This window comes from Amblyraja radiata, chromosome 19 (genome assembly GCF_010909765.2).
Source record: "Amblyraja radiata isolate CabotCenter1 chromosome 19, sAmbRad1.1.pri, whole genome shotgun sequence".
NCBI classification, from domain to species: Eukaryota; Metazoa; Chordata; class Chondrichthyes; order Rajiformes; family Rajidae; genus Amblyraja; species Amblyraja radiata.
In genome coordinates, this window is record NC_045974.1 from 5,407,268 (window position 1) to 5,420,379 (window position 13,112).

Genomic DNA, 13,112 nt, shown 5'->3' on the forward strand with positions numbered 1-13,112 from the left:
TGACCATCAAACATGAACTAAAGTTACAAAATAAAGGAGCTGTCATTTTTGGAACCAAGGACTAGAAATTTCATCCCACAAGGATGAGTTATCTCGGGAATTCTTGGTCCTGGGGGTGGTGGAGGTCAAATCATTGGATATATTTAAGGTAGGGAAAGATAAATATGGAAAAATATCACGAAATAAAGGATCACAGGGAAAAGACACATAAGAAGAGTTGAAGCCAGCATAGGTCAGCCATGATCATATTGAATAGCAGGTAGACTATTCCTGCTGCTATTTTCTCTTCTTCTTATAATTCTCACTCATGAATATCACACATTCGCACATCAATGGAACATTATTCAGATTCAGATTCAGATTCAATTTTAATTGTCATTGTCAGTGTACAGTACAGAGACAACGAAATGCATTTAGCATCTCCCTGGAAGAGCGACATAGCAAATGATTTAAATAAATAATAATAAGTGATAATAAGTGTCCGGGGGGTGGGGGGGTGATTGGCAGTCACCGAGGTACGTTGTTGAGTAGAGTGACAGCCGCCGGGAAGAAGCTGTTCCTGGACCTGCTGGTCCGGCAACGGAGAGACCTGTAGCGCCTCCCGGATGGTAGGAGGGTAAACAGTCCATGGTTGGGGTGAGAGCAGTCCTTGGCGATGCTGAGCGCCCTCCGCAGACAACGCTTGCTTTGGACAGACTCAATGGAGGGGAGCGAGGAACCGGTGATGTGTTGGGCAATTTTCACCACCCTCTGCAATGCCTTCTGGTCGGAGACAGAGCAGTTGCCATACCATACTGTGATGCAGTTGGTAAGGATGCTCTTGATGGTGCAGCGGTAGAAGTTCACCAGGATCTGAGGAGACAGATGGACCTTCTTCAGTCTCCTCAGGAAGAAGAGACGCTGGTGAGCCTTCTTGATCAGAGTTGAGGTATTGTGGGTCCAAGAGAGGTCATCGGAGATGTTGACTCCCAGGAACCTGAAGCTAGAAACACGTTCCACCTCCGTCCCGTTAATGTGGATGGGGGTGTGCGTGCCGCCCCTGGACTTCCTGAAGTCTACAATGAGCTCCTTGGTCTTCTTGGAGTTAAGGGCCAGGTTGTTGTCAGCGCACCATGCTGCTAAGTGCTGGACCTCCTCCCTGTAGGTCGACTCATCGTTGTTGCTGATGAGGCCAATCACCGTTGTATCATCTGCATACTTGATGATGGTGTTAGTACCATGTACAGGTGTGCAGTCATAGGTGAAGAGGGAGTAGAGGAGGGGGCTCAGCATATTATGGGCACCAGCAGATGCAATGTGGCATTTCTTTCCTATTAGTTAATCAGGCCCTACTTGAACTTGGTGGACGATGGAATGTACAGGGAGGGTACATCTGAGGTTATGTGATTTCATGATACACCAGAAAGTTACACTCAACCATGCATGGTACAATAATAAATGGAAAGCTAGATTTATAAATCAGTTTGTGAATATTTTTTTTGAATGGCTTAATTTTCTGTGTGTTTACTATAAGAACAATTGCACAATTTGCCAATTCCAAAGTGATGAATTGAAAATTCCTGGCTAAGTGCCCATTATTAACTGAAATTAACTCAAATGTGGAATTAGTGATATCCACAAGGGCACAACAGAGCACCCTTTCTGTACATTTTAAGAGTAAATAATTTGTATGAAGACCTCCTACAGCATTCGTTTGCACCAAAATACTCATTTGTCTCAATGGAATTGGTTGCCTTTGCAACTCAATTATGTGAAATTACAATGTTCATGTTGGGAACTGATTTGGGCTTTTTGTGGTCCATGTAAAAGCACACAACATATTGTGAAAAGACCCCCGCTGAAGTTTAAAAGGCCAAGTTCCTTTGCCAAGTGATGGATTGCCGTCAGAAAAGTGGGACATTTACAGCTTGTGCAATTCAGCATTCTGTGGATTTTCAAGCAGCAGTGTTCTGCAGCAAAGGTACACAAAAATGCTGGAGAAACTCAGCGGGTGCAGCAGCTTCTATGGAGCGAAGGAAATAGGCAACGTTTCGGCCCGAAACGTTGCCTATTTCCTTCGCTCCATAGATGCTGCTGCACCCGCTAAGTTTCTCCAGCATTTTTGTGTACATTTGATTTTCCAGCATCTGCAGTTCCTTCTTAAACACGAGTTCTGCAGCAAGATGTCCCTGTTTAAGTGATCAGTAATGTCCAAATTATTCTGGACAACATGCACTTTATATAAAAATTCTTGAACTCTGAGCTTTGACTGAAATAGGAAAATATCCATTGAATGGTCTGAACTATAAAGCAATTTGAAACTATCCTAGCTGTTATTTTGACTTATATTATTTGAGGACTTCTAAAAAAATTATTATTCTCTGCAGTTTCTCTTGTAATCATGGAAGGGTTCTTACTTCTTCAATGTGCAGTTTCTTATAGATTATGAGAAGAATTTCCTTGCAGAGATTGCTATGTTCCCAGAAGCATGCATCATTTTCTATCTCGCTGGACATTTTCAGCAGCCAGCATTGCCTAATGGGTTGGATCACGGATTACAAGGGCTATCCTCCATTTCCTGACTCATCACACCACCTTCAGACTCCAACCACAGCAGCTGTGCACTGATATGATTGAATGTAAGTGCCAGAATCATTATGAAAATGTCACTGGCCTTCTGAAATAGATTCCATTGGCTTTATCAGGCTGGAACACCCTGCAGTACATGCTGACACGGTGCAGGGACATCATCATGGTGATTCGCATGTTGTGCAGCCCTCGCCAATTTATGACTGTGGCTGGTGCCTGAAGAGGAGCAGAAACAAGAGCCAGAAGCTGAGTGATGTGAGGTGTATCCAAAGATTAGCTGGAATTAGAGCGATAGGAAAACAAGGGTAGCTGCCAAGGGCATCTCCCAGCAACAACCTCATCTCTCTGTAGAGGATGGAGACACTGACTGAATACAATACAAGACATTCTCCGGCAGGTTTAAGTTGTAAGGCACCAGTGAGGTTGTAGTCTTCAATGTGGACCCAGTGATCCATTCTTCTCTACAATCATGAATACCAACAATGTATACCATCAGTCAACCAGGAGAGTCCAGACAATACATAATATTACCTTTCATCCACCTGCATGTAAGATTAATGAATGATTCCCCGATCCTATTACTGAAAAGCTTAGTACTAAATCTTTCCTGATGTTTGGTATCTAATTAAAGAAATCAGAGCACCACATAAAATACACTTTCTGTGGATTTGCTCCCAGACCTAATATTCACCATTTTTACACATCCATAATTTCAGTACAATTAGGCAGATTCAGCAGGGTTCTATGAATGAGAAATCATCTTTAGTTAATTTATTATAGTTCTTTGAAGATGAAACTGGCAGACCATAACAGGGAGACCTGTAAACGAGGTGTATTAAGACTTCCAGAAAGCATTCAAAAAGGTGCCATGCACAAAGTAAGATCATAAGCGATCGTAAGTGATAGTAGTAGAAATAGGCCATTCGGCCCATCAAGTCTACTCCGCCATTCAATCATGGCTGATCTATCTCTCCTTCCTAACCCCATTCCCCTGCCTTCTCCCCATAACCTCTGACACCCGTACTAATCAAGAATCTATCTATCTCTGTCTTAAATATATCCACTGACTTTGCATCCATAGCCTTCAGTGGTAAAGAATTCCACAGATTCACCACCCTCTGACTAAAGACATTCCTCATCTCCTTCTTAAAAGAATGTCCTTTAATTCTGGGGCTATGACCTCTAGTCCTAGACTCTCCCACTCGTGGAAACATCCTCTCCACCTCCACTCTATCCAAACCTTCCTATCCAATTAAGGACCTAATGGGGAGAGGATCATTTATCAGCTTGGATAGTAAATTGATTAAATTAGAGTAAACAGTTGGAATAAACAAGTCATGTTCTGATTCACGTTATGCAGTTTATAATCTATATTAAGTACAGACAAAGGGACTGAGTATAATGTAACAAGTTTGCTGAAATACAAAAATTGTGTAGAATGTGTATAAAGCTAGAAATTGTTCACTAACTTTACTGGCGTTGAAACTGGATTTTAGGTCATCTCAATGTTACATGAAATTTCCTTAAAGACGGAGATTCTACAATACCTTCTCCCCGCCATCCCCTATCAGTCTGAAGAAGGGTTTCGGCCCGAAACGTTGCCTATTTCCTTCGCTCCATAGATGCTGCTGCACCCGCTGAGTTTCTCCAGCATTTTTGTGTACCTGAGATTCTCCAATGATAGATTAACAGAATAGCTTTGCCGGGTTATCCTTGATCATATTGGTGGGTCAGTACAGTGTGGCATTTCTGTTGATCTACTGAAAGTTCTTGCATTTAGCTGCTTGGCATTTAGCCTCCTGGGTACAATTCTTGCAGCTAATGAGTCTTGCAACAAGACATGAATTTCAACTGCAGGTGAATGTCACTACTAAATGGATGGATGTAACAACACTGGAGGGGAATATGAGATGCTCCCAGGGGATCAAAGGGATCTCGGCAGGCCTAGATCTAGTCTAGACAGAGCAGTGGCATCGATAGGCATGTTTCTTGTTCAAGGAGGCCATGGGCACCCTCCAAAGCTACAGCTGGTCAGTCTCGGTAGGAGATTGCGAGGGATGTCTTTGTAAGTATGTGCGTGCACCCTAAGAATACCAGCATATTGGAGAAGAAGTCTACAATGGAAATGCAAATGCTTGATCCCACTCAGCCTGTACCTTTGAGTAGCCAATTTCTCTCCTTCCCAATCAAGCTTAGATGACTTGCCTAATGCAGTAGAGCAGGAGTCTACGTTACGTTATAGGAGTCCTATCTCCTTCGCTCCATAGATGCTGCTGCACCCGCTGAGTTTCTCCAGCATTTTTGTGTACCTGTGATTTTCTAGCATCTGCAGTTCCTTCTTAAACTCTACGTTATGATCAATACTTTGAAATGTTCCTTCGGCAAGGAAACTTCAAGGTATCATTGCCTTTGATGGCACCTTAAAGCTACCTAGCTCCAAGATGCAAAGCAATCCAGGCACATCAATAAGGCTATATTTTCCAAATAATCTGCGTGCAGAGTAATTCAAACTGATTCTGACATTTTCAGCAGGTTACCATGGTTGAAAATGTAATTCCTTTGTACAACTTCTGGATCACAGTATAGACAGAAACTGACCTGCTGCTTGAGCTGCTGCACCAGTCTGTCCTTCTCCCTCTTCAGTGACGTCACCTCCTCTTGCGTCTTCTTTTTCTTCGATGAGGAGAGCTCCAGCAGGGCGATATTAGCGTCCTTCTCACTGATGGCTGCGAGTAGTGCTTCTTGCCTGAAAGAGGAAGGGCAACGCTGTAAGCAATAAAGTACCACAAAGTACTTCAGGCATGAATACTAGCCCCAGAAATGTGCATAAGCATATTTTTCCATTGCCAAATAAGGTATCCCACAAGACAATTACTGCAAATGCTGGAAATCTGAAATAAAATTCAGTGCTGGAAATACCCAGCATCTCAAATATTCAGGCATCTTCTCCATTGAGGAACAAAGTTAATATTCCAAGTTGATGGCTTTTCCACAGAACTGGGTACATTTAGAGATAAAACATGTTTCACAAAGCTATGGAAGTGGCAAGTGGAAGAGAGAACACAAAAGAAAGCCTGGGGGGAAAAGTAGGAATGAGAGGGATGAGAGTTGCTTTTGCATCCCAGCTACATGCTGCTAGGTTAACTCATTACCGTACATTATTCCCTTTGTGTAGATTAATGTTAAAAAGAATTAAAGGGGAGTTGATGAGCATCTGTGAGAATAAGTTGCAGGGTCAAAGGGGAATAAGGCGACGGAAAATGGGACTCATGGGATTGCTCTCTGCAAACTGGCATGGATCTGTTGGGGTGATATTGAAGTGTGCGTAACATGTTACGATTACTACCAAGGAGAGTAAATATACAACAAGTGAACAGTCAACAGCAAGAAGAATTTTACTTCAATTTTACTCTGTCCCATACGGAGGTTTCTTTAATAATAGTCACAGCGTTTAAGACACTTTTCTAAGATACTTTTCTAAGTCCAATCAAAATGCCATTGGTCATATTTGGTTGCTAAACAGCCTAGAAATGTGCACAATTTTGATCTTGAATTGCAAGGCACAATTCATTTAACATTGTTGTGTGAAGAAATGTCCAAGCCAACATGTCTTCTCCATGGGAGATCAATGAAACATTCAGAATTAAACAAATGTAATAAATTTAATCTTTCTCTCTACATTATGTAATTGATGTTCCAGTAATCAAGCTTTGATAACAAATATCACTTTTTTGAAAAAGTTACATTTCAGTTTTAAAACTCAAATCCCAATGTTTATTTCACCGTGCTTGACAAAGATTGATGGTGACTCGTTCAAAACGTCAGTGATCCAATCTTGAAAGAAGTAGTTTGGTCTATAATGCAAGTTACACATCCAATTTCACATCCTATCTATGTAACTCCAACAGGAGTGACAGGAGGAGAGGAGATCCAGATACACAGGGTTGGAGCCAGAGATTCAATGTGGTGGCAGTTCTTCCAGTCTTCAAAGAGATATGGTGTAATCTTGGAGGCCAGTATCTTATGTCAATTGCTCTGACCTCCTAAAAGTTATCTGCGGGTTTCACGATGATGCCCTGGGCTGGAAGGGGCAAGATATGTTTATAAGAATTCCTTTCACTTTGGGACGGCTGGGGTTAGAATCCTCTGCTTTTTTAGTGGAAGGTGGAGGCAACTTCCAGGATGACCAAATCAAGGTCTTGAATGGGTAGCGACAACTGTGAAGTTTGCTTGTGGATACTTCACCATCTTATAAACTGAGAATTTCAGTAGAGTCAACAGCAGAATTTCAATAAGATTATATCACAGCAAGATAAGATAGGATCCTGTCCTTGTAGATTTCATTGTCAATGCTTTTGGGGAACCCTAGACTATTTGGAAACAGCAAAATTAAAAGCACATGGCAGGATAGCCGTTTCTATGTCGTCAGCGTACAACTGATTTGTGCAAGTTAACAGTGCACTGCAAGGGAAGAACAACTGGCTCCTTATTGATGCTGCAATGTAAATGCCCCTCTCAGAAATGAATAAAGGAAAGACTGCTTGGTATGTAATGTTGGGATACATCCCCGTCAAGAGACCAGTGCAGCTTGAAAGGAGGTGTCAATTAGAATAAGCTGCATCTGTTAAACGTAGAGATCATGACTGGAGAATCTGTGTCAGGAAGATCAGCAGTGGGGCATCAAGACTACATCCTTCCTCATGAGGCCCATTTATAAAATGTTTCTATGAGCAATCGAATGCTAATTAAGGAAAAACCCAAGGACAGAAAGTTTAAAGTCATAATGCTCAATTCCTTTCATGGAGTCAATGCAAAATAAATGACTTTGCAAAGGATGACGATACAGGGTGTGTAGCCAAGGTAATGCAGAGGAAGCAAATTGTGATGAATCAAGCATATTATACATTTAGTTGATCTCAAGAAGATGGTAGACACAAAATGCTGGAGTAACTCGGCAGGTGAGGCAGCATCGATGGAGAGATGGAATGGGCGACATTTTGGGTCGAGACCCTTCTTCAGACTGATCCCAAGAAGATAGTTTGAGCTTCTCCTGAATGGGGATTTCCACTCACTTTAGTGACTAAATCGCCACTCTAATTTTCCTCTGGAATAACAGAATAACAAAAGCAGAAACACCTGGTTTCAGATTTCTGTTATCTGCCGTTTTATACATTTTTATTTTAGGTTGCTAACTGCAATAAAACAAAACATCTGACAAACCGTTTGGGATGAAGTTAGCTCACAAGAGAATTGATGATGGGTTTTGCTGTGAAACATTAATTCTGTTCTTCTTTCCACAGATGCAGCCTGACCTTCTGAGTATTTTCAGCACTTTGTTTTTATAATGAAGCGGAAACATTTATAATGAATGTTCATTACCGAACATCTTTTCTACTAGCACAGCAAAGAAAGCCAACGGAACAAAACTAATTTTCTATTCTTAAAATTCCCCAAATTGAAATGAAGAATTAATCTTTGAAACATCCACTTCAAAGCTATATCAACAGTGTATTTCTTGAATCCATGATTGAAGAAGGTGCCTTAAAAGACTTATTTTATGATAACACATGGCAAATAAATACCAATGTCAAAAACTTGCAAATGATATAGTGCCAATTGTGGAAGGTCTTCTCTGCGCACATACATAACTAACTGCTCAGAGAGCATAGCCTGCATCAGGATATACCTCAGTCTTCTCACTATCAACATTGCTAATATTCACAAAACACATTGTGTATGTGTGCATTCATGCATGGACATAATTTTCTCTCGGACTCGGCCGTTGCAGTCCAGCAGCAGCTAAGTAACGGAAGCGGGACTGACAGTAAACTGCATCACAACGACTAGTTTGAGCAGAGCCACTGCGATGCAAATGCAGCCTTAAAATGCTGTGTACTGCTGAGCTTAAGCTCAAACTCACAATCTCGCTCCAATTTAACACTAATTAAGTGCTGTGACCTGAGGGGTTGTTTACATAGCAATTAGATTGAGCAGCCTAAAAGGAAACAACTCCGCTTTGTGCCTTACATGCAAAAATATTCTTGCATTTCGAAAAATGAGGATCATCTGAGTGACTTCAGTGATGCCATGAGACATCTGCCGGTGGTAATGTAAAAGTGGGATCTCTCTCCACACAGCTTGTCGTTTACATCTAGGGCATTGCTTCTGACATCCTTCATTTAATCTTCATTTCACAGAACATTACTTCAAGCAAGATTGCAGATTCAATTGACAGGTAGAAGCACATATTCTATTTTTTCACTTAATTTAAAAATGATAAACCAATAAAAATTATCAAATTGTAAACAAAATCTAGTCTTATTCAGGGTATGTGGTTTTACATGGTTCCTAATTTCTCCAACTTCTTTTTTTAATGTCTAGGGTTTCAACTTTCATTTGCTTTCAATCTGAAGGTTCGATCAGTGATGTCTGGCAAAGAAGCATATTTTGGCCAAGCCCCCTATTTATTTTTACATCCTATCCTGTATTAAACCTCATTTTTTCTTGCCATTTCTTAAAAATTGACAGCAGGATGTTGATCAGCTGGGCAGGTGGGCTGAGGAATGGCTAACAGAGTTTAATGCAGATAACTGACATATGTGAGAAATGTTGCATTTTAGAGGTCAAACTAAGGCAGGACATTCACAGTGGACAGAAGGGCTCTGGGGTATGTTATAGAATAAAGCGGTCTAGAAATGCAGGTGCTTAGTTCCTTGAAAGTGGCTTCACAGTTAGATAGCGTGGTCAAGGCGGCTTTCAGTATTTTGGCCTTCATCAGTCAGGATATTGAGCTTAGAAGCTGGGATGTTATGTTGCTGTTGTGTAACACGTTGGTATGGCCACATTTGGAGTATTGTGTTAAGTTTTGGTCACGTTGCTATAGGAAGGAAGCCATTAAGCTTGAAAGTGTGCAGAGATGTACAAGGGTGTTGCCAGGACTTGAGGGCCACGACAGGGAGAGGTTGGGCAGGCTGGGAGTTCATTCTTGAGCGCAGAAGGCTGAGGTTTACTCAGGTGTACAAGATCATGAGGGGAATCGATTGGGTGAATGCAGAGTTAAAAAAAAAAATCCAGAGAAGGCAAATCAAGAACCAGAGGACATATGTTTAAAGTGAGAGGGGAAAGATTTGATAGGAAATGGAGGGCAACTTTTTCACACAGATGGTGGTGGGTGTATGGAACGAGCTGCTAGAAGAGCTATCTGAGGCAGGTACTGTAACAACATTTAAAAAACATTTGGACAGGTCCATGAATACAAGAGGTTTAGAGCGATGGGGCAGAGATGGGGCATCTTGGTCAGCACAGGCAAGTTGTGCGGAAGGGCAACTCTAAGTATCTAAGCTATTTCATCAGTGGGAGCCAATGATCACGGACTCTGCTTTTCCTCAAAGATACATCAGATGAGTCATGTTCCTGCATCTTTTTTTGGTACATAGGCAAATAAAACACATTTTGTTACAGCTTACTCTATTTGAATAGACAGAAGGGCATGCTGACCTGCTGGGTAAAGGTATGCCATTAGCATTGGTTTTATTATAAACATAATATTTGAATTAAGATCAAGATCAATGCATCAAAGCTACTTAATTTATTTTGCCAATTATCCTCCCCTTCCTTCTACTCCTCGGGCAGGAATGCTCATTCCACATGAAATAGTCGGAAACGCAGCCCCTCCATTTTAACTGCTCCCGCTCTTTACTTACCCACTGTGGGGAACACAATATCCCAGGAATATCAATTGAGCACTGATCTAGAAAGTTGCCAATGAGAATTTAAATGTACACATTCTAAGATAACTGCTTAAAATGGGAAAAATTAATTCCACACCCAGAGTTAATGTTAAGCATTATGGTCCGACCTAAAAACATCCCCAGTTATCCTGTGAGAGTTAAGATGCAATAGGCACACTTTGAATTATTGGACTATCAACATTAACATCTGTAACCACAGCAGTGCCTTATGCCTAATCTTTAAATAAGTCAGCTGTTTATGCCATCGTCCATCCCTAAAATGATTTGTTCTTGGCATTTGATCAATGCCCTTCTGTAGTGGGATTTCATCATTCTGGGACGATTAAAGCAAATTGCGAAGGAAGTGGGAAGTTCTCTTGCTGGAAGTTTAGCGATGATGTTAATCCAAGCAGTTTCCGTAATTCAACAAACTTTGTTCTTGCTTTGTAAACAGACCTTCAGAGTCTAAACAACTCCATAACACATGAAAGAGTGTGTTGAATCTGTCATATTTAAATGGTGGGTCATTCCTCAGAAGTCCTATCTCATATGGGTTTATGAAAGTAACGTCACGATTGCTCTATGAACATAAGGGCCCATGTATCGAATGTAATTCTCTGAATGCATTTATCCTAATCCAGACGCTCATTAGCTTTCTGCACTCTGGCAGTTTGACAGCCCATCATCTCTTTTCTGCAGCTCACTCTGCCACAGCTGATTTCATGTGAAGTGCACTGGTTCTCGGTAAGTGTAACTGTTGATTGAGCGTGTAGAACTACAAAAAGCAAAATGACCACAAGCCTACGCAAAATAATAACAGACAAATCATACTGCACTGGCAGACAAGTACTTGGTAAGTCACACCGCGTTATTCAGTTTCTGCACGTCATTTTTCCCATTTTATTGTGAAAGGCAGTAAATAATAATACGTTCCTCAGATACCCAAAACTGATTTTGTTCAGTATAAAAGCAGAAAATGCAGCAAAGGCCACATCTGTGGAAAGAGACACAGAGTTCATGTTTCACGTTGGAGATCCATCGTCAGATTTTCACTTCTCGGATGCATTTAAAATTAAGCAGCTGGAGTGAACAACGAGGAGCATCATCATTAAAAAAAAACACCGACTGCCACAGAAATGTAAATTTAAATCTTTCACCATTGGCCTCCCTTTTATTTTGTGATCTTTTCTGCAGAACAGAAAAATAACACAACAGAACTGAATAGAAAAAAATATGAGGATATCTCACCCTAGATTTTATAGCAAACATGTACAACACTTTGAAATTGGTCCTTGTCACAGATCCATTGATTTTGAAAGAAGTACTGAGAGTAGCATGTTCTCTGGATGACAGATTTCAGTGCCTATCATCAAGACTGGCTCGCAGCATCACTGTTGACCAGGCTGGTGAAGTCCCACAGGCCATAGTTAGATCCGGTTGTCATAGATCAAAATAAAGAATGATTTGTCTGATCTTGTCCACAGCAATCTATCCAGTGAACGGACATCTGTCCCTAACAGCATTGAGAAGGATGACAATTCTTATGAAGGATAATTCTTATGGAGGATGAAGTCTTTGTACAAAAGGCACGTTTCATCATACTGTCTAAAATTACTCTTATGTGAGATAGGCTTAGACCACATGAATGCCTGGTTTTGAACTGCCAGCTCTCTGGCAGTTCAAAACCAGGCATTCATGTGGTCAGCAGCAGAAATTCTACTAATACAGTCAACTTCAAGAACTAACCACAGTTCAATAAAGAGCACAGGGGCAAATCAGCAATGGTAACAAAGACCACAACTTAAGGTGCAATCTTGCAAAGACGCCAACTGCTAAACAAGAAAGGTGTGTAAGAGACAAGTTTCATAATCCAATGTGCAGTAGATTGGATCAAAACTATTTTGGCTTGCCATATCTAATTGTGAATGGTAACGGACAATTAAACAGCTTAAGATCCATTCATGTCCCCATCCTCACAATGGTGAGATTCGGCACATTAAGTCTAAAGGCAAGACTGAACCTTTTGCTGCACTTTCAGTCAGAAGTGCCATGGATGATCCACTCAGCTTCCTCCCGAGATCCCAGTGACTTCTGAAACTGGTTTTCAGCCAACCTGAATCACCCAACATGACATCGAGAAATGGTTGAGACTGCTTGATTCATCAAAAGATATGAAACTAGATAATATCTCAGCTGCAGTACTGAAGTCCTGTGTCCCAGAACAAACTGCACCCCTAGCCAAGCCGTTCCAGTAATATCCTGCTCCAAAAACACAGCAAATCCATTCTTGCTAATTGTTGCCTAATGTCGACGATGTACTATCAGCAAAATGATTCAAAGTGTCATTGAAAGTGATATCAAGGTCTCGACCCAAAACGGCACCTATTCCTTTTCTCCAGAGATGCTGTCTGACCCGATGAGTTACTCCAGTTTTTTGTGTCTCTCTCCACCAACTCATCAATAGTTTTCCAACCAAAGTTACGTGTCAGTTAGCAAGGACTACTCAGCTTTAGACTTTGGTCCAAACAAGGTCCAAAGTTCCAGCAGTGAACTCCAGCAGCAAAAACAGAAATGCTGTCTATTTGTTTTGTAAACGGTGAGTGTGGGGAATGTTGCTATTCATAGGTACCCGAGTATCCTCGTACACAACAATGCACATGGGGCAGGCAATTAAGAAAGCAAATAATAAATTGTGATGTTATCCACTCCCTAGCAATAAAAACAGAATATTTTCCATCCCAAACTCACCTTTAAAAAAAAAAAAGACATTTCTGTTTTTTACTGCTAGGGTGCGTAACCTCACAACTTTCCACA

The 13,112-nt window shown here is 41.1% G+C and overlaps 1 protein-coding gene across 5 annotated transcripts in view; it reads right to left on the reverse strand.

Moving 5' to 3' along the window:
- Positions 1 to 13,112, reverse strand: part of erc1 (ELKS/RAB6-interacting/CAST family member 1) — a 425,697-nt gene that overhangs the window by 166,469 nt on the left and 246,116 nt on the right. For all 5 annotated transcript variants that reach the window (XM_033037518.1, XM_033037519.1, XM_033037520.1 and 2 more), the window contains one exon: positions 5,167 to 5,314. In XM_033037518.1, the coding sequence (XP_032893409.1) occupies positions 5,167 to 5,314 (148 nt within the window). The remainder of the gene's footprint in view (positions 1 to 5,166; positions 5,315 to 13,112) is intronic.